Genomic DNA, 23,502 nt, shown 5'->3' on the forward strand with positions numbered 1-23,502 from the left:
ATTCTGTGGTTCTGTGGCTTATTCTTATGATCTTTAAATCAAAAAGGAAATGATATAGGGACCAAACCTTTTTTGAAGGAGGTGAGGTCCACAGGCCCAAATTACTTTCTAGTCAATCACTTTAGAATCCATTTAACCATACAATCCTCTAGTTCATCTCTTGTCACTTTTTCCATAAAAATAACATAAAAGATTTTTATAAACTTCTTGCTATAATCTAGGTAAAGTGTCAGTGCAAATTTACCCATCTAAATAGGAACCCATCTAAGTAACCCATCTAAGAAGGAAATTGGTTTAGGCTTCCTTGCAAGATGAAGTCACACTGGCTATTGATGTTCACCATTCCCATTACTTCTGTTCCTCTGTGGTCACCAAACAACTTTAAAACCTACCTTTCAGCATTTCAATCTGAGAATCTAGGTCTCTATAAGCACATCCAATAGCATGGAAAGGTACTTTGTCAAGTTTAGTCTGTCATTAGAATTCAATTCTGCTTTCAGGACCCTACTGTAAACCCTTCCCAACTGTTAAGCCTTCAATATCAATTTGACAATACAAGAAGGTGAGCAACTACAGCTCGCCCATTTACTTGTGGCAGGTACAGAAATGAAGTGGGAAAATTCAATACCCAGTCCTTCTAGAGTAGGAACGTGTCTTAACCAAACTAGAACTATCACTTATGGGGCTTGAGGTTAACCAAGAAAGATACTGCACTAACTACAGGGGATCTCTTCCCACTTTTAGGCTTCTCTGCAATTTTTCCAAATCCACTTCCATTTCATGAGTGATCAAAAGGATAGACAAATAGCAGAGCATCAGGCAAGTAATTACATGGATTCTTGATACAATATGATGAACATCTACAATCATTACACATGAATTTCAGAGTCAAGGTATAGGGTATGAATTTCATCAAACTTTTTAACATTCTCTGTTTATTTGGGCAAAGCAAATAGGTCAAAGAATGGTCAAAGAAAAACCAATAGCAATGAACCACCAGGTATGGCTGTAATACCTCTGTAACCCCTGCCATTCTGAGGCTGGGGGATCACATGGATGCAAGAGTTTTGAGCAGTCTTATATCATTACCTGTATCCAGTGTCCAACACAAATCTAGGTTTTCTTGGCTTCAAGTCCTGCTCTCAAAGCAATAGACTATGTTGTTATCATCTAACATATTTTAGGGTTTTTTTTAGTTTTTAGTTTTAGTTTAGTTTTTTTTTTTTGCAAGGCAAATGGGGTTAAGTGGCTTGGCCAAGGCCACATAGCTAGGTAATTATTAAGTGTCTAAGACCAGCTTTGAACCCAGGTACTCCTGACTCCAGGGCCGGTGCTTTATCCACTGTGCCACCTAGCCGCCCCCATCTAACATACTTTAATGATTTCCTGATACACTTTTTCATCAAAATTGTATGCCTTCTAAGACAACCTCACCTTCAGTGGTTATAATATGGATGCAAGAGCTTTCATGTCTAAATTCTCTCTGTTATTTTGTGTTTTTATTTCATAACTCTCCTTATCTTACAGTTATTTTTATTAAAAGTATAGATTCATTTTTTCCTATTTCCTCTGATTCTACTATCCCATAAAAAAATCAAAACCAATCAGGAATCAGGTTCTATACAAATTCTCATTCTACCAGTTATTAGCTGGATGAACCATGGACAGATTAACCTAAGAGTTAGTTTCTCATTTTTCAAGAAGGACCATAATGTTTGGAGCAATCTACTTAAGAGAATTTGTGTGGGGACCAAAAGAAAATACATAAGTAATTGTTTCATAATTGAAAAGTTACATAAACATGAGTTATTACTACCATTAAGTGTGAAAATATAATCTGATAGAAGATACAATCATGAGATAAGAAATATGGGATTAGTTCTTTACAAAACTAAATAGAGGAAATCATTAAATAGAATAGTAAAATATAGTTAGTATATATAGTACTTGGACTATATATGGACCAATTCATGAAAATTATCACTTTAACATAACATTCCTTGTAGAAAGATACTGCGGCTTAAAAATAAAGGGAATGAAATCAAGCATTTATTTAAGCAAGAGCAGACCTTAAGGTATACTTCCCCCCACCATAGGTTTGAAAAAAATTCTCTTGTACTGTATTTAAAAACTCTGTTTCCTTCCCACCAGGCACAATCAACAACTAGTCCATCATACAGAGGCCTCAACTGCCTCAATTCCTGACCCCTATTACAAATCAATCAGTGGGGGTGCATCTATTTGATCTGGAAATGGTAGTTTTCTGGAGACAGGAGATTTAATGGAAGTACCTATATAAGGTTCTTTTGAAATAAGATACTTTGAAATACTGAATAAGAATTAAGACAGTGGAGCAGAAATTCCAGTGACTGATGGAGCTCTCTGAAAACATTAAAAGCAATTTTTTTCCACAATTTAAATTTTTATTATTCACACTAAAAAAAAGTATACAAAAAGCCAATGGGATGGTATTTGAAAAAATTATTTTATAGAAAATAATTAAGAAAGGAAAAGGTCAAATGGAAGACTATCTCATTTTGATAGGAGTGGGAACTGGTGGAAAGCCATGTTATCCCCCTACCCCATTAGAAAACTAAAATTGTCACAATAAGAATTTTTTAAAAAACCCAACTCTCCTCCCCCTCCCCCTTTGACTTCTGAAATATAGGGCAACTCTTTACCATCTGTTATTTTAAAGCAGAAACAGTAATGAACATATGGGCTTTTTCTCTCAACCAGCTGTAGTGTAGTTAAAGTTATAATAATAGCTTTTCTGTAAGATAAATTTACATTAAAAACCTGGCCAGTTAAAAACAAATGGCTCAGCTTCAGAGTCTTACAGAATAGACCTAAGAAATTCAGAATAATCCATACTATGTTATACTCCATGACTTAGAACAGATCCCTCAGAAACTCATCATCATGTTCAGATCAGTTTATACAATCAAATAGTCTATAATTCATGCTTTCTTTTCCTCATCCAAAATGCCAGAAGCCCTAAACACGTTCAGGTTCTTATATATAAAAAATCAGTAACTAAATCCTCTAAAGCAGATAATATAAATCTACCACTTCTGTGGGTCACTAAACTCCAATATAGTCTTATTTATTTATGACAGAAATCATAATATATGTGGAGTATAAACTGCCATCCCAACTGTATATCATTTAGTGAATTTTATAGTAAGTTATTCACAATGAACTTAAATGAACTAAAGGGAGTTCTTAGCATATTCTGATCCATATGATATTATAGAAAATAGAAATTCCATGTACCTTTATCTGGGTGATTCAAAATCATGATTCTCTTGTGAGCTGTTCTAATCTTGGCCTTGCCAGCAGATGGGCTGTAAAAATAAATTAAAGCGCTTACAATAAATAGTGTCAAATGCAGATTGTAAATTAACAGCTTATATGGGTTTCTGAAAATTAAAAACCAGTGAGAATTTCACCATCTTGTGGACAAACATGAAATGACAGTTTTTCAACTATCAGAATAAATTTTTGACCCAATTTATATATAGTTTTGTTTCCCTACACTTCTATTCTCTGTCCTCAAGAAGCTTTTATTAAATATAATATACAAGACATAGGAGTCACTATAAATATACACTAAGAGTATGCTAAGTAGCAAACTAGTCTTCTTTTTATAAATCAAATGATCTTTTTTAATAAAAAAAGATTTTATTTTGAATTTTACAATATTCCCCCAAATCTCTATTCCCTCCCCTCACGCCCCACAGAACACAGTCTGTTAGTCTTTACATTGTTTCCATGGTATACATTGATCTAAGTTCAATGCAATGAGAGAGAAATAATATCCTTAAGGAAGAAAAATAAAGTATAAGAGATAGCAAAATTACATAATAAGATAATGTTTTTTTTTTTTAATTAAAGGTAATAGTTTTTGGTCTTTGTTCAAACTCCACAATTCTTTCTCTGGATACAGATGGTTTTCTCCATCACAGATACCCCAAAATAGTGCCTGATTTTTGCACTAATGGAATGAGCAAGTTTGTTAAGGGTGATCACTACCCCCATGTTGCTGTTAGGGTGTACAATGTTCTTCTGGTTCGGCTCATCAGCATCAGTTCATGTAGATTCTTCTAGGCTTCTCTGAATTCCCATCCCTTTTGGTTTCTAACAGAACAATAGTGTTCCATGACATATTATATACCACAGTTTGTTAAACCATTCCCCAACTGAAGGACATTTACTTAATTTCCAATTCTTTACCACCACAACAGGGCTGCTATGAACATTTTTGTACAGGTGATATTTTTACCCTTTTCATGATCTCTTCAGGGTATAGACCCAGTAATGCTATTGTTGGATTAAAAAAGATGCACATTTTTGTTGCTGTTTGGGCATTAATTCCAACTTGCTCTCCAGAAAGGTTGAATGAGTTCACAGCTCCACCAACAATATATTAGATTTCCCACATCCCTTCCTGCACTTATCATTGTCCTTTCTGGTCATATTGACCAATCTGAGAGGTGTGAAATGGTACCTTAGAGATAACTTTAATCTGCATTTCTCTAATAAATAGTAATTTAGAGCAATTTTTCATATGACTATGGATTGCTTTGATTTCCTCATCTGTAAATTGACTTTTCATATCCTTTTGACCATTAATCAAATGACATTTTAACAGAGGATTCTTCGCAGTGATATAATTAGAAATTAACCTGACTCTACAAAATATTTATGAGAAATACTATGAGAAAAGTTTGGCTGTTTGTTTTTATTATCTAGAGTAAATATAACAGGAAAATTTCACTTATCTGGCATTATTGGGGAATGAAGCATTCCATACAATTGCTAAATGAAGTCTATCTCTAAGTGCCAAAAACATTTTGTATAGTGTAGCTAATATGCCTTCTCTACCTCCCTGCCTTCATGAATGGAATGTACTAAGCTTGACATAATCTTTCTTGATGACTCAGTATTCACCAAGAACATCAATTATCACTAACTTAGATTACAGTCTTATTGATGTGAATTACTTAGGTCAGTCTGATTACTTGGACCTATATTAAATGGTCCTAGATTGCTTCCTGAGCCATCGTCCTCACTATGTATAGTTAGTCTGTGGGCCCATTCCTTGTTCCAGGATATCACTTGTTTGCCACAATCAATGTACTTCTCTATTTTGCTAATTCTAATCTACTATGGGCTAAAAATCCAGATAGTCAAACTTTTTAGAACTGTATTTTTTTTTTTTTAGTTTTCTTGCAAGGCAAATGGGGTTAAGTGGCTTGCCCAAGGCCACACAGCTAGGTAATTATTAAGTGTCTGAGACTGGATTTGAACCCAGGTACTCCTGACTCCAAGGTTGGTACTATCCACTACATCACCTAGCCGCCCCTAGAACTGTATTTAAAGAGTAAATATGTTTTAAGTGAAATCTGACCTTTCTGAATAAAGTATACAAGCTTTACTTAATATAAAGTTTTTTTTATATATTTTGATTATTTAAAGGTCCTTTAAAAATTAATTTCTCTGAGGCAACCACTATGTCCCAAGATGTGTTGAGATTTCACAATGATAAGTGAAATATTACTAAATTAGAAGTTTAATTAGATTCTAGAGGTTAATGATGAATACATCAAGTTCATAGAATTATTAATGATCAAAAAGGATTACTGATTTTGATCTTTATCCTATAGACTGGACAGTTTTTACTGTGTTTTTTCTTAGGAAGAGCCTTAAAAATACCAAATGTTAGCTTGAAGAGATGGTACCTCATGTCTCCCAGAGGCAAAAAAGATATCCTATAGGAATTGGCACCATTGATCTTTTCCCCCCATGATACCAACAGAGTTTCATGTACAGTAAGGGCTGAATAAACAATTTAATATGTAATATGTGCTTAATATATATTTAATAAAGCCCTCCAAAAACTTTACTGCTATGGTTTAGTGAAGAGAATGCTTGATTTCATCAGAAGTCATGTAATCAAATCTGAGTCAGCCACCTACCTGTGTAACTTTTAGCAGAGAGACCGTCTGGTTATTTATTTATTTATTTATTTAGCAAGGCAAATGGGGTTAAGTGGCTTGCCCAAGGCCACATGGCTAGGTAATTATTAAGTGTCTGAGACCGGATTTGAACCCAGGTACTCCTGACTCCAGGGCTGGTGCTTTATCCACTACGCCACCTAGCCGCCCCTATTTATTTTATAAAATGATAATAATGGGGCAGCTGGGTGGTATAATGGATAGAGCATTGACCCTAGTGTCAGGAGGACTTGAGTTCAAATTTGGTTTCAGACACTAAATAATTACCTAGCTAATGTGACCTTGGACACTTAATCCCATTGCCTTAAAAATATAAAAATGAAAAAAATGGAAAAAAAGATAATGATATCTGAACTCATCCAGGGTTTTTATGCTAATCAAAGGAAATAATCTATGTAAATTGCTTTGTGTATTATATATATATATAATAATGGCGCTATATCAATTTGAACAATTATCAAGGATCAATTATTAAGGTTCAATGTTGGTGAAAAGGATGAGCCCTTTTTTGAAAATATCAATTAAGTTTTACTTTTCTTCTCAATTACATTAAATTTCTCAATGACATTAAAAAAATTAACATTCATTTTAAAATTTTGAGTTCCAAATTCTCTTCTTTCCCCCCACCTTGAGAACCAAAAAATTTTATATAGCGTATATATGTGCAATCATTCAAGACATATTTTCATTTTAGCTATGTTGCAAAACAAAACACAGACCAAAAAACAAAATTTTAAAAAAAACTTAAAAAGTATGCTTTGATCTACATGCAGATTTTATGAGTATTTTCTGGATGTGGATAGCATTTTTTCATCCTAAGTTCTTAGAGTATTGTATTGCTGAGAAAAGCTAATTCATTCACTGTATATAGTACTGCTGTGACTGTGTACAATATTCTTTTGTCTCTGCTCACTTCACTTTCCAATAGTCCTTATAATTCTTCCCAGTTTTTTCTAAAAGTATCCTGTTCATTATTTGTTATAGTACAATAGTATTCCATCACGATCATTTATTACAGCTTGTTCAGTCATTCCCAAATTAATGAGCATGCTTTTGTTTTTTTTTTTACAAATAGATCCTTTTCCTTTTTCTATGATCTCTTCAGGATACAGACATAATATTGATGGGCCAAAGAGTATGCAATTGCATTGCCCTTTGGGCATAGATCCAAATAGTTCCCAGGATGGGTGAATTAGTTCACAACTCTACCAAGAGAACATTTTTTTCAACATAACTATCAAGTCTCGAAACCACGTATTTTAAAAGCGACTTAAGCCGGGCCATTTGAAGTCAGAGGAGTTAGATTTCAGACTTGGCCTTGACATCTACTAAGCTGAGCTCTGCTTCCTCATCTGAAAAAGGAGACTGTACTACATGACCTGCAATCCCTTCCATCTCTAGATCCATGATCCTATGATCCTTGTGGCTCTAACCCCATGATCCTAGAACTTTCAAAGGAGTCCTGTTCTGTCCTAGTCAGACTCTACTACTTCCTACACGAAGTTCAATCGATTAGTAAATATTAAGCAGCTACCACGTGCCACACTATGCTATGCACTCTGCTAAGTGTTGGAGTCCAGACAGCCACTCTTTTGAAGGGCTGGGGCACACAATTCAATCAATAAGCACATTAATCATGTGTTGTGTGAAGAGGTGAAAGACAGTTCTGTCCTCAAGGAGTGTACAATATAATAGGAGACAGTGAAGAGAGGTTGGGAAAGGCATCCTGCAGATGGTGGGGTTTTAGCTCAGACTAAAAGAAGCCACAGAAGTCAGGAAGTCAAGATGAAATGAGACAGCAGAGCAGGCATGAGGAACAGCCAGAGAAAATGCCCAAAGTCAAGACCTGGAGTATCTTTTTCATAAAACAAAAGACTACTATAATCGGAAGAAAATGTTGTAGAAGCAAGTTGTAAGAAGACTGGAAAGTTAGGAGGGGGCTAGATTATTAAAGGCCTTGAGAGCCATACAGAAGTTTCTTTATTTGATTCTGGAGTTAAGGGAGTCACTAGAGGTTAATGAGTAGAGGTCAGCACGATTGGACCCTGCATTTTAGGAAAACCATTTAAGCTGCTAAATGAAGGATGAACTGGAATGAGGAAAGACTTGAAGCAGATAGACACACCAGCAGGTTATTGCAATAGAGTCCAGGTGTGAGGAGATAAGTGTGCCCCAGGGTGGCAGAAAAGGGTATATTCAAGATATTGCAGAAGTGAAACCAACAGGCCTTGGCAACAACTTGGCTATGGGGGGGAAGAGACAGTGATTTTAGATTATGAGCCTGAGAGAAGGGGAGGATGCTATAATAAGAAAGGTGGGGATGAAGGGAGGCTTTAGAGGAAAAGGTAATTGAGTTCAGTTGTGGATATATTGAATTTAGGATGTCTATTAGACATCCAGTTTGAGATGTCTGAAAGGCAGTTGAAGGAGATATGAGATTATAGGTTAGCAGAGAGATTCATCAGTGCTAAAAAGACAAAAAACTTGACAAAGAGTCAAGGAGAATGAGGATTGAGAAATGGTCACTGGATGGCTGTTGCTTAAATCTTGACCATTCATTTCTTTACCTAAAAAGTAAAAAGTCAAACTCCTACAGGCACATATCAAATTTGCTTTGAGAAAAATCCCAATAAGTAGGAGCTAGATGAAAATTTTACTTTCCAGGAAAAATAGGAAATGAGAAAAAAATGGAAAGTATGGGGATAGAATGAAAACATAAAAATGATAACAAAGAACTAATCAACAAAAATAAAAACAAAACAAACAAAACCATATCAAGTAAAATGTACAAGCCTTGCAAGTATAGACTGTTATCAGATGAATAATCTACAGGTTTTTTTGTTTTTTGCTAGAATGCATTAAATTGTTTTAAAAATATTTTCATATGCATTTTGACATAATTATTTTCCTTCATGATCCTGTTTTATTTTATGCATTTAAAGCATAAAATGTTCTATGCATTTATGATTCTGAGAAGTTATTCATCAAAGGGATCCTCGACACAAAAATAGTAAGAACCCCTGGTCAGAAAGAACAAACAGTCAAGGAAGTTAAGGGATATATCAAGAAAAACAGGATTTTCTGGAGAAGGATCAAAGTCTAGCTAAAATGTTAACTCTGAACACAACCAGCTTTTAAGACTTCATAAACCTCCCTCCGGATACCAAACCCCATTTAAGAAGGCCACAACAAATGGGTGAGATTCCTAGGGCTGCAGTTACCCAGTTGCCCACCACAGGGCCTCAAGACTCTACTCTCCTATAATCTAGTCAGGAGTCACGTCCTGTTGATGCAACCTCAGCAGCATCTCCACATCTATACCATCCTTCCTGCTTCCAGCCTCACTCTTCTCTAATCTAATCTCAACAAAGAAGGAAAAAAACAATCTTTCCCAGGCATATATGTGAATTGTGTCATTCTCCTGGTTAAAAGTACTCTCTCATAATGTAAAATTGTTACATGATTCCTTGTTTTCTGTCTTCTATAAATAATAAGTGAGAACTAAGATGAAATAGATGCAATGAAAATAAGCAACATATTAAGGGAGGGAGGGGGGAAAATAGGAATTTTTTTAGCAACAGATTCCACAATGCAAATTGTGATATATCAATTTAATAGTCAACCCAGTAAGCATTCGAAGTACCAGAGTCAGTGAAATTTTGTTTTCTGAAGGTTTATTATTTCAACAGCTGCAGATTTTTGTCCTTAAGGGATGAAGGCAGATCTTATGATTGTTTATACTTTCTGCTATTAGTAGATGCCTGGATTTGATATTTCACAATATAAACATTCAAAACATCTCCTTTCCCTCCAATTTTGAAATGCAAGGATAATTCTGTCTTATCCATGCATCTGGCATTTTCTCCTTCTGTTTAAAAGGGCAAACTTGGTCAAAGAAGAAAAATAATACTTACGCAACACACCTACCTTATTCCTAAAATAAGACTAGCTTCTCGCCTACTCATTTTCTGTTCAAATCCTCCTTTATAGTAGGATGAAAGGCTCTGTATAGCAAAAAGAGAACAAGACATGATTAGTTCCATATATGAAGTGGCATGACTTCAATCCCATCACAGAGCTATCAGAGAAATCATGTACTATTCTAGGATTCAACTTCAGATTGTGAAATAACATAAAACAATATTCATTTGAAAGCAACTATGTCAAGGTGAAAACCATAGGGCTAAAAGGACCAGAATACTTGATAATACTTCAAAAATACTTCAAAAAGACTGAATTGTTTCAATCAACACAGTGCATTATTAAAAAATTCATGTCAAAGACAATAAAGATGAAATTTTTATTTCAAAATAAACTACTTATCTGTTTTTAATTATTTGTATTTAAAATGGATCAGCATAGGTAAAAGAAAATACTTAATACAAATATATTCCCTTGTAACCATTTATTTCAGAATTGTTTTTTGCATAATTTTCATTGTGCATTTGCCAGACAGGTTTTTTTTTTTGTTTTGTTTTGTTTTGTTTTTTGGCAGAACAACAGTACTTCATAGGGCCACAGGTGGTGTCCTGGGCTGGAGGAGCCACCCCACTTTCAAAGTGCTACTTGAACGACTTCCAGGATAGCCTGCAAAGCAACATTTTAACATTTTCTTGTAAAGTAGTCTGTATCAGGATTTTGCATTGAGTTGTTTTCTGAAGGGCTGTAAACACATGGATGGAGGGTCCATTTAACAGACTTGGATCTCTTACACTGGCAGGAAATCTCAACTCCTCTGTAGAGTCCAAACCAGAGTCTTCTGCAGCAGCCTCTGGGTTTTCATTCCTTCTGCAGTTCTCTAAGGTTCTGACACCTCTGCTTTACACGATTGAAGGAAATAAACATCAAAAGATGTAAGATAATTGCTGCAGTGGTAACCATTCTTCAACACTACTACAGCAGTTACACTAGTATCTTGCTTCTACTATTGTCTTTTTTTCAAGTAAAAGAATTCATTGAACAAGTATTTGTTTTTGGTTATCTACTGCCAACCAAAATTTCAGGCCAAATTTGTCTGATTTGACATTAGTTGAATAAATTTACAGCATGTCTTGCAAGGCAGAAATTGCTCATCAGTTGCTATATACACACACACACACACACACATCAGGAATAAAAGCATTCTGACAATTTTTTGCAAAAAAAAAAAAGAATCCCTTGATGAGAATGCCAGACAAAACTTGTCCTAAAACAGATTTGACTCCCTTTCATTTTTCAGGTCAGAGAGAAGGCATCTCATTCTATCTAGGAATAAACTATGTGGCTTAATTTTACTGAAAAAGACACCTCTTACCATCTCACACCTCTCAGATTGGCCAGTATAACCAGAAAGGACAATGATCAATGTTGGAAGGGATGTGGGAAATCTGGGACACTAATACATTGTTGGTGGAGGTGTGAACTCATCCAACCTTTCTGGAGAGCAAGTTGGAATTACACCCAAAGGGCAACAAAAATGTGCATACCCTGTGACCCAGCAATACCACTACTGGGTCTATACCCTGAAGAGATCATGAAGAAGGTAAAAACATCACCTGTACAAAAATATTCATAGCAGCCCTGTTTGTGGTGGCAAAGAATTGGAAATTAAGTGAATGACCTTCAATTGGGGAAGGGCTTAACAAACTGTGGTACATGTATATCATGGAACACTATTGTTCTATTAGAAACCAGGAGGGATGGAAATTCAGGGAAGCCTAGAAGGATTTGCATGAACTGATGCTGAGTAAGATAAGCAGAACCAGAAAAACACTGTACACCCTAACAGCAACATGGGGGTGATGATCACCCTTAATGGACTTGCTCATTCCATCAGTGCAAAGATCAGACACAATTTTGAGATATCTGTTATGGAGAAGACCAAACACTATTACCTTTAATTTAAAAACAAAACCGCTATCTCGTTATGTAATTTCGCTATCTCTTATACTTTTTTTTTCTTAAAGATATGATTTCTCTCTCATCACATTCAAGCTCAGATCACTGTATACCATGGAAACAACATAAAGACTAACAGACTGTGTTCTGTTGGGGGGTGGGGGGAGGGAAAAAAGATTAGGGGAAAAGTTGTAAAATTCAAAATAAATTAATTTAAAAAAAGGGCATCTCTTCAGGAGCTAGTCCATATACTTTTTTATAAGTATGTTTCTTCTACCAATAATGCCATGAAAAACAAAAAAACCCTAATTTTCCTAATTCATCTAATATAAAAGACTATTTATTTAGAATTGTCTACCACTCATTGGTCATAAGCATTTTGTGCCATTTGTGCATTTCTAAATGTTTCTAAGTATTGGTTTACTAAACCAAATTAGGAAAGAAAAGGGCCTTATCTTGAAGATGTGGGTTGTGCAATATTCAGCTGGGGGGAGGGGCAGCTAGGTGGCACAGTAGATAGACTGATCAAATCCAGATTCAGACACTTAAGAATTGCCTAGCTTGTGTAACCTTGGGCAAGTCACTTAAACCCCACTGCCTTAAATAAATAAAAATGTAAAAAATGGAAGTATATTGATATAAAACTATTGCAAGTGTTCTCAAACTGCATGAGAAGCAGCTGAATAATCTTTACCTTTCAGACAGTTCAGCTCTTCATCTATTTTGTCATGAGTCTGGGTTTGACATGTACTATGCTGTTTATTTCTTTCTAAAAGGTACTTCAATGATGGACTTATCTCTGGAATCAGATAAGGAATTCTCTTCCTCACACATTACAACTGTAGCATTTACATAATCAAATTCTCTATATGTAAATTTGCCATGATTTTAGATGTGCTATTTCTTATTAGTTCTAAAATCTGTTGCTTAAAAAACACTCAAGATATTTTAGCAGCAAACATACAAGCAAATCCATATTATTATGATAACTGAACTGTAAATTCTGAAAAAAAAACACAAAAAAACTGAAAAACCCCAAAATTAGTCAAATAAGAGGACAATGCATATAAAGATGCAATTCTATTTTACTCTATAAATATATTAAACATGAGATATTTTAAATATTTGACAATTCTAACTGGTACACCAGGGGAAAAGACTAATATGAGTAAAGAAATGATCCAATAGAAATTAATGTTGAAGAATCTTCTTATTTGCAGCATAAGTATCAAGCATATAAGTATTTGAAACATTTGGTTCTTACTGATAGGACCACATGTTTTATTTCTTTTGTTATCTATTAAAACTTTAAAATGCTAAGCAAAGATATAAATTTTGACTTTGGTTTAGATAATCCCTTTTGTAATATGAAATTTAGGGTCATAGGATCATTCATCTGGAGTGGGAAGGGACCTCAGAAGTCATTTAATCCAATGTCCTCCTTCTATAGATGAGGAAACTAAAACTCAAGGAGACTGAATGACTTGCCCAAGGACACATAGGCAATAAGTGCTGGGGGTGGTGGTGGTGGTGGTTGTGTTTGAAGTCAGGTTCTCTGAATCCAGAGTCAGAATTCTCTCCATTGTATCAAATTTATCATTTACCAACTGATAGTGAAAAGAGAAGGACTAGCAATATGTGAAGACAGGCTGGGGAAATGTAGGTCAAAAGGAACAGAAAGAAGGGTAGCAATGGAAGAATAAGATGGAACTCGCAAGACATATTTTTTATGGTAAATCAATAATGACAGCTGTTGAGAGATAGTTACTAATGGGACACAGGGTGAGGGGGAAAAGGAGAAGGTGAGGTCAGTACTATAATTTGTTCCTTTAATCCTGAACTGATGGACAACTCCCTATTTTCTTGAAACTATGAAAAGAATTGATATGCATACTTGGCACATATGGATCTTTTCAATCTTTCTTTGATTTCTTTTGGATATGTGCTATGTAATGGCATCACTTCATTAAAATTTATACACAATTTAGTGCCGTCTTAGATAACTCTCCAAATTGCTCTCTAGAATGACTAGACTGTGCTGGAACTGAACAGCTACTCCATTCTGATGGGTATGAGATGGAACTTCTATGTTATTTTGATTTGCATTTCTTTAATTATAACTGATTGGGAGCATTTTTTTTTTCACATGGCTGCTAATATCTTGGACTTTTTCCTTGGTAACTGCCTATTCATAGTCTTGGACCATTTACCTATTGGAAAATGGATTTTTTTAATGTTCCTTATGTATTTTGGAAATCAAACTATTATCAGAAAATCTTTATGCAACGATTTTTCCTAATTAGTTGCAAGTTTCTTAGTTCCATTCCCTATTTTTTCTTAAACTATTATTATGCAGAAGCTTTTTAATTTCAAATAGTAAAAATTATACATTTTATTTTTGAAGTGCTCTATCTTTTGTTGGTTCATGAACTCTTCTCCTATCCATGGCTAGGAAAGATATTCTTCCCTTGCTCCTCTAATTTGTGTATGATATGACCTTTTAGATTTACATCCTGAATATATTTGGAGTTTACTGTGGAATCTGACCAAGTGAAACAGCATGTTTAAAGTGTTATGCTAGTCACTATAATTGTTCTTCTTGTTCTTCTTTGGTGTAAGACATTGATCTGAACCCAATTTCTGTTGAATCACTTTCCACTTTTCCTGGTATGGTCTTTGATCTTAGAGAGCACTATGCTACTCTTCACTTGCTTCTATATATCATTTACTTAATCTGTTCCACAAATGACCTTTCCATGTTTAGCAAGTACCTATAGATAGCTTTGATGATTACTGATTTGTAACATGGTTCAAGAGTTCATAATGATTCCCATATTTTATCACATTTTTGAGAGAATCATATATATGCATACATATGTGTGTATGTATATATGAAAATACCCCTATATATAGATATCTATATCTATTATATATTATATGTATATATTAGATATATCTATATCTATTATATTTATATCTATATAACAATACACACACACACACACACACACACACACATCCTGTAGCAAGTGAGGCCATCTAACTCCAACTACAATATTACTGACAGGAAACAGAAGAAAGTCCAAGTCACTACCATGGGTAAAGATGCATAAATGGCAGGGAGTTAATAATAACTTCACATTGTCAGTATTAAGTCCATCAGGGTAAAGCCACGTTGTTAAGTCACAGTCTTAGGAACAAGTTATTCCCACATTTAGAACTCTCCTTGCCCTCTAAGGGTATGCTCCTTCAAGTCTGCATCTTCCAACTCCAACCTCTACACTGAAGGGTCTGTCCATAAACCTTCTCTTCTCTCTAGGCACTCTCATTAGTTTTGAGTGATTCCATCTTTAGGTAGATGCTTCTTCTTGTTCTGCTCTCTTCCTCCTGAGCTCTAAGTCAATGTCCAGTAAGCTCCTCAAACAGATACAAAACAGAACTTCTGAGCTTCCCCGCCAAACTCGTCCCTCCTCCAAACTTCCAATTCATATCAAGGACACCATCATCCTTCCAGCCACTCAGGTTCAAGCTCATAATTGCTGCTGACTTTTTTAATCTTCCTTACCAAAAAATCAAACCATGGGTCCAATCTGGTCATGTGTATCTCCATTGCCTCTTTTCACACACATAAAGTTGGATCTAGTATAAGACTTTATTATCGTTCTCCTTTGTTATTACTGCTATAGATTTTTAACTGACTTTTTTTTTTGTCCAATCTTTCCCCTTTCCAATTCATTCTTCATAGTAGTTTTCAAACTTGTTGGACTTAGGATCTTACCCTCTTTAAAAATACTGAGGAGCTCCCAAAGAGTTTTGCTTTATGTGGGTAACATTATATTTATTCTATTAGAAATTAAATGTCCTCATATTACTATGAATATAGTTTTGACCTTATGGATTTCCCCTCTAAAAGGTTCTTAGAAGTCAACAGACTACATTGAGAATCATTGCCCTAGTTACTGTCTGGAACCCTGAATGAATGAATGTGGCTAAAATGTACATTTGCTTACTCCATGCCAGGTCCCTGTGTTTTCTCATTATTATCTTGTTTGACTCTCACAAAACTCACCACCTCTAGGAGATAAGTGTGATTATTGTTCCCTTCTTATAGATGAGAAGTGAAGTCCCATGCCCAGGTTCACAACTACTAAATGTCTGAGGTCTGATCTGAATTCAGGTCCAGTGGGAGAGCCATTGGGCAACCTGGCTGCCTGGAGACAGCTGCTAAAGTGACAGCTCTGATAGTGTCACAATAAGGGCACTTATTGTCTAGAATATCTCAGGGGCTCACCCAGCCACACTTGTGCTTGGTGGGGATCACACTGTCAGGTGTGTGGGGAATGGATGGGAATGAAGAGAGACTCAAGGCAGGATGCTTCATCTACTCAATACCAACAATTTCTGTTTTCATCTAGATTGCAATTCTGCTTTATATCTGAGATGGGGACAAGAAATTAGATAATCCTTGTTGTTGTAAGACAGCAAGTCACTAAATGATGAACCTACTGCATAGAATAATTCTCACAGGAAGCTGTGAAACTTTTCATTTTCAAAGAATGTTAATGCTTTGGCAAATGCATGGCTTTTCACAATTTGTGCTAGTGACAAACTAATAATAATGAAAGTTGATAATTTATCCATGCAGTTATTGTTGCTATTTTTATAAAGAAGACAATAAAATGGGAAAAAGTGCCTCCTTTTGCATGCCACTTATCCAGGGATGGCTACTCAAAGAAATATAATCAAAACTGGCCACAAACCATAAAACATCCATCTGTTTATAGAAAAAACTAATTTGTAATAACATAATTAAAGCAACTTACTCTAAAAAAATCACATATGCTTTAGAGATAAGAAAAGAGAGAAGAGATGAATAATGAGTCTGCTTACATTCCTCTGTTATACTTTTGCAAGCAGTTTCTCAGAGATAAAAGAAATCATCCTAAGGATAGGTGGGTAACCACTAATATGGCTGGCAAATATGTTTATACTGTTTATACTTAAATAGTGAAAAACTTATTTGTATCATTGTATAGTATTTTTATGTCATACTGTTTAATCAGTGACTGTATCCAAAAAGAATCCAAGATAACAAGTGTATATTTAAAAAAAAGTATACATGAAGCATACTGTTAACCTTTAATTATATTGGACCAATGAAGTATAGGATAATTGAAATTGAGCATCCTTAGGAAAATCTGAAGTTAATTTAGAACTGATAATACTAAAGTTTTTCAAGGGAAATATAAAGATATATAAAATGAGATCATGAGCAAGAAGAATAATCAGACAATATGATTTTTCTATTATTCCTATTGGAGTCTCGGGAACAGAATAATCCATCACTAAGGGATTCAACAACTCCTTGTAGCTGTCCCTCTGGAACTCTTTATGCACTCTTTGAAACTTTGGGTTATTAAAAAGCAACTACTCATTATCAAGTACTGAATAACTGTTAACCATTTTTCCAACTAATGCCTCCACATTCCACATATCAGCAAAAGAATGAGAAAATGGAAGTAATCTAAAACAAAAGGATTAAGTTCCTGCAATATTCCACAGTGTTGCCCAAACCAGATTAAAATGTAATTTGGGAAATATTTAAAAAAATAAATAAGACACAGATAATGTTAATGCATGTGTTTAAGTCAATACAAAGCACAAGGATCTTCAGATAAGGTTTAGTGGGGCCCTTTTTCCATTTGAGTTTGATACCACTATCCTAGAAACCATACCTTTAATCTCTCATCTGTCCCACTCAAGTCATAATCATATTAAAATCAGAGATTATTTTACACTTAAAATGATTATTAGATGACAACCATCATCAGTGAAACAAAATCCTTAAGTAGTTAATCCATTCAGTCACCACAGGTGCCTGGCCACACAATAAGTCACAAAGAGAACTAGCTTTTTAGATAACAGTATCACAGTAGAAGGAAGGCTGGGCCTGGGCATCTCACTTAACCAATCTGTGCCAGTTTCCTCGACTCTAAAATGATGAATAATAGCAGCAGTCCTAAGCATCCTGACTGGCACAGGGGAGGAAGCTCATCGAGAATTCTCTTCTCTTTTCCCTTTCCCCATTTCTGCTATTGAAAAGAACTTCTATGGTTCTTCTAACTAGTCTTTCTGCCATGTGTATACTGATTAAAAACACAAACACCAGTCCAAAATACTCTTCTCTTATTACTGCTCTAAACATAGTCACATGACAACAAATATAGAAATTAGAGAAACAACCTTTTCACTTCCAAGATGGCAAAAGCCTGGATGCTGACAGCACCACAGAGAAGGACTCCAGTCCTAATCATGCAGACTGATTTTTACTCTTTTCCATTAGAATCTTAATTGGATAAACTCATGGTTTGGAGGTGCTTATAGGTGCTCTAAAACCAAACCAAGGAAGCAGAAGCCAGTAGAGGTCTAAAACCAAGTTGGGAAGGGAGTCATGCTTCAATAAGAACAGGTCAAGGTAAATTCAGAGAGGCTCATCATCAGTTTATCCACAAAGGTAATGAATTTTCCAATAATATAAGTAATTCTTAAAGATGAGATCTTAAATTGTAGGGTTCAAATCTTGCCAATATCTCTTCCAGGACTGAATCTATGATCCTATGATACTAAATGGTGTGTCTAGATGGGGGGACTAGGGACTATTACCATAGCAACATCAAGAAACTCTAGAAACAGAAAACAAAATAATTATGATTGTGTATTCCATTAACAAATTCTAAGGAAATTATTTATAATGATACCAAAAAAACTAAAAGAGGACTTAATTATAGTTTTAATTGTGCATATGAAAGGAAATAGTATATAAGTGATGATTACTATTGTTTCCCGAGAAGGAAGATTTTTTAAAAATGGGATTAAGTTATTGTGTAATCTGTAAAAGCTGGATTACAATTGGAACTGAAATGAAATAGGTTCAAATCCCATACCAGATACTTAAAGCTGTGTGGCCCTGAATATATCTCAATCCATTTAAGTTTCAGTTTTCATTACCTATAAAGTAATGGAGTTATTAAATTCTGGGGTTCTGGGGCAGCTAGGTGTTGCCCTGGAGTCAGGAGGACCTGAGTTCAAATACAGCCTCAGACACTTAATAATTGCCTGTGTAACCTTGGGAAAGTCACTTAATCCCAATACCTTAAATAAAATAAAACTAAGGGAAAAAAAGAATTCTGGGGTCTCTTCTAATTCAATTTAAGATCCTACAAAGATGCAACTGAGAAAGAATAAAAGCTTTCATTTAGAAAGTGCTTTTCAGGTAGTAATATATGATCTCATTTGTGCTTCGAAATAATTCTGTAAAAGGCAACAGACAGCGCAGAGGATATTATTATCCTCATTTTATAGACAAGAAGACTAAGGTTCAGGAAAGGCAGGTCTCTTGCCTCTTACACCTCACTCAAATTTATGTCTACTGATTTCAAGTTCAATAAAAAAATTTTAATTAATTTATTTTCATCTATAAGCACATGTATTTTTTAAATTACAAAATTTCCTTCCACCCTCCCTTCCTAACACCCTCCTCTCAGCAGAGAACAGTCAGGTTAGCGTTGTACATACATATTTTGGATAAACGTGTTTATATTTTAGTCATTTTCGGTATGAGGAATTAGGATTAAGGGTAAGAGGTAATTTTTATAAAGTGTTCATCAGATTCTGAAGGTTTTTTTTTTTTGTTTTGTTTTGTTTTTCTTCCTCTGGATGAGGATCACATTGTCCATAGCCTGTCTAATATCTTAGCTCTTTGAACTGCTGAGAGGAGCTGCTTCCATTAAGATTGATCATCTCACAATGTTGTTATTAATGTGCACATTATTCTCTTGTAATACAATTTTTACTTAACTAGTTAGTATGTTCATAGCCCTATGGAAAGTCTCCTTACTAAAGAAGATTAGGAATGCAATATCAAAATTACAAAAAAAATTGTTTTAAGCATGATAAAGACTAAGCATCTGATAGCTTCCATGATAAAAGTGATGATCACATGATTAGCAAGATGACACAGTAGTTTTCCTCACATCTCACCAATCCAAAACCTCAACAAGAAACTGAAATAGTAAAGAACTGGAAAAAGTAAATGTCTTTTGATTGTGAAATGGCTAAACAAATTATAGCACATGAATGGCATGTATACTATTTTCACACTGTAAGAAACAAATATGAAGAATACAGGAAAACTTAAGTGAACTAATGTAGTATGAAGTAGAACAGGAAAACAAAATACATAATGATCGTAATAATATAAACTAAAAGAAAAAACTCCTGATCACTGAATTGAGCTGAATAAATATACCTCCCTTCCTTTACTCAAGAAGTAACAAGTCTAGGTTTGTTTGCCTGATTGAGATGTTTTCTCACCTGTGTATAGTATCAAGGATAAAATAGGGAGAGGATGGGTTCATAACCTGGTATCACCCTAGATGACCAGCCAGTTTTTGCCTCCACGATAGCTCTTATAAATGTTCCCTCCTCTGAGCTCAGAGAGCCACCATGAGCATTCAGGTCCTCATCATCCCTACACTACTCTACTGAAACAGACTCCAAATTTGGTCTTCCCATCTTAAGTCTTTTCCCAATCCAAACTATCTTCCACACAAAATGATTTTCAAAAAAAAGGAAAAGTCTGATCATGTCCAGAAGCTTCCTAATGAAAAAAAGTATAAAAGTAAATGTGTTTTCTAAAAATGAAAGCAAATAGGATCAAAGAGACGCTTCTATTTGAAATTTAATTCTCTTCACCCCTGGGCCCTCATCTGACCAGTCAGTTTCTCATTATTTCCTGCTGTTCCACATACATGATCCTCCATCTCTGATCTCTGGGTATTTGAACTTACTATCCCCCCCCCCCCCCAATGTTCTCTTCCCTCATCTATAACCCTCAGAATCCCTGGTTTCTCTCAACCTCAGCTGAAGAGCTATCTTCCTGTTCCTTTGGGGTATGAGAACATCTCCACAAACTGGTTGTTATCTTTGTTCATATTCAGTGTCTGACTGTACGATGTATGAGCTCAAGGGCAGAGATGGTTTCATTCTTGTCTAGGCAGGCTCAGCACCTAGGACAGTGCCTCCTACAAAGTATGCACTTAATAAATGCTTTTTTCTTTTAGGTTTTTTGCAAGGCAAATGGGGTTAAGTGGCTTGCCCAAGACCACACAGGTAGGTAATTAAGTGTCTGAGGCCAAATTTGAACTCAGGTACTCCTGACTCCAGGGCTGGTGTTCTATCCACTGCACCACCTAGACACCCCCTTAATAAATGCTTCTTGATTGACAATGAAAGATATGGAAAATAATCTTTGGGATTATTACAACTGAACACTCAAAGAAACCTTGTAGTATTACAGGTTTTTATGACCTCTTGTTCCCCTTATTTCATCTGTTCTTCATATCTGCCCTGGTGAGATAAGCCACACAAACTGAGAGGTAAACAGGTTAAATAGCCTGTCCAGGTACCAGGTAAATAGCTAGCCACTGAGTGAGGAAGAAACATTTGAACACAGATCTCTCCTCTCTCCAAGCCCTCAGAGAAGAAGAGCACAATCTTCCCCCTGCCAGAATATTAATGCTGGAAGAGAAATTAGAACTCAGCTAATCCAATCGCCTAATTTCAGTGTTGAGGAAATTAATCTGGCTAAAATGACACAGCTAGTGGGTAACATTAAGCAGTAAAGTAAGCTAACTTTTGCTAACAAGACAATTAGAATTAAATAGATTTGCATAAGTCATGTCAAATTATGGAAATATGGTCAAATCCAAATGAGCCTTAACCAGGCAACTTACAGGAGGCTGAATCTTCTTTGCAGTTTCTGTAATTACTTGTTCCAGAGGCTTCCATATTTGAAATGCATAACGACCTATAAGAAGTAAAAAGCAAATGCATTTTCTAAAAATTAAAATAAGTAAAAATCATTAAGATATTTATCATAGCATTTATTTTATGGGATATTTTACCTCAACACATTATCTCCAAAAATAGCAAGAAAATTCATCTTTATATATAAAATATATATAGTTAATCATATCATATAGTTAAATCAAATCATATAGTTAAAAAAATTTAGTTGGTCTTAGAAATAAATGAGTGATTTTAATAGAATTATTTCTAGAGAAAAAAGTTAAGCAGAAAATTTTTTCAAAATCTAACCATAACTTCTTACTCCCTTTCCTAAATAATAGTTTCTTTTTTGTTTGGGAGTTCTACACAAATAAGAGCAAAGCAAGTTTTCTTTTGTATTTAGGGCATCAATTAAGTACATAACTTTATTATCTAGACAGTATTCTTCTTATTTTTCCTTCTGAAAGTCTGCCTTCGGTCTCTTGACAAATTACTGATGGGAATATCAAGGTCTAAGGGAAGGGCCCAAAGCATCATCCAGGCTTTGTGTCTATTTTTCCAAGAATCAAGTATCACCAGTACACAGATATAGAGAGCAGTTATTATTCATTTGCAAATAGATTGCTTTAGGGTGCAAAATACAGTGACAGAACTGGGGCATCCACGAGACCCAGCTCCACCCAACAATGACAACAAAAAGCTTTCTGAACAAAGGAAAACATTAAATAAGGTTAGCCTCCAGCCCCATTTCTATCCACATTCTGCACCAAACCTTTAAGCATGTTCACTACTGCATCTTTCATTCAATTCTACTCTATACATTGCCATAAGATCTTTCCAACTTGGAACATGAAGCCACTATCCTGAACCTGAAAAAGAAGCTGGATATTTTAAACTCATTTAAAAAGAGGTCACCAAAAACTGGAAGATTTTTTTTTTAAATCTTAAGTATATTTTTCCTTAGACTTCTACTGAAGGAATCCATGGATTTGAAAAGTGTGTAATCATTAAATATGCTAATAATAAACATTAAACCATTTTGCCTTATATAGAACACAGGACAAGGCGCTGTATGTTTGATAGAGCATACTCAAAGCAGAGGTAGAAGATAAGACAAAGTTATCTTCTCTACTTCTGAACCAGTACCTCCTGCTGAAATCTTAAAAACTTTCCCCCACAATACAGCTCTAATCACTGTAATTCCTTAGGTTTATTTTATTTAGTTCCATAGAGAACTGATCCCAGACTCCAGAAGCCAGTCAACTATGAGCATATGAGGACCAAAGGTAGTAAAACTCTGGTAGCCTAGCAGGAAAAAGAAAAATGCAAATATAAATATAAATCATTTAAGTTCTCTTGGTAATGTATACTAAATCAGCATATTGCTAGTGAAATTAAATATCCTGATATGACAATAGCAAAAGAAAAACAGTTTTTATTTTCTAGTTTTCTAGCTGGATGTAAAGTGGACTTGATATATCCACATCCAAGCACAGTTTCATCTAAAACAGAAGATTCAGCAGAAAAGACCACATGGATAGAACTTAAACACAAAAAAGATTAAAAGAAAGTTTAACATGCAAAATGCTCTTAGGTTCAAGTTCAATGAGCAATGGTGTGGTTCACAAAAAGAAAAGTCACTAATTTGGGCAGGCACCAACTTTGTTTTAAATCTTTAAAACTGTTCTATCTTAAGTAGCAATGAACAATAGTAGTGAACATTCTTCATGACTTCAAAGACATTGGGCTAATAATG

At 35.0% G+C, this 23,502-nt stretch overlaps 1 protein-coding gene across 1 annotated transcript in view; it reads right to left on the bottom strand.

The window, feature by feature from the left end:
* Nucleotides 1-3,235: 3,235 nt before the first annotated feature.
* The window catches only part of LOC141491111 (dnaJ homolog subfamily C member 15-like), a 46,400-nt gene continuing 26,133 nt past the window's right edge, over nt 3,236-23,502 (bottom strand). Inside the window, exons 3-5 of the mRNA XM_074191722.1 lie at nt 21,692-21,765; nt 9,948-10,024; nt 3,236-3,347 (exon numbers count right to left, since the gene is read on the bottom strand). Coding sequence (XP_074047823.1) covers nt 3,251-3,347; nt 9,948-10,024; nt 21,692-21,765 — 248 coding nt within the window. The 3' untranslated portion in view covers nt 3,236-3,250. The remainder of the gene's footprint in view (nt 3,348-9,947; nt 10,025-21,691; nt 21,766-23,502) is intronic.

This window comes from Macrotis lagotis, chromosome 6 (assembly GCF_037893015.1).
Source record: "Macrotis lagotis isolate mMagLag1 chromosome 6, bilby.v1.9.chrom.fasta, whole genome shotgun sequence".
Classification (NCBI taxonomy): Eukaryota; Metazoa; Chordata; class Mammalia; order Peramelemorphia; family Peramelidae; genus Macrotis; species Macrotis lagotis.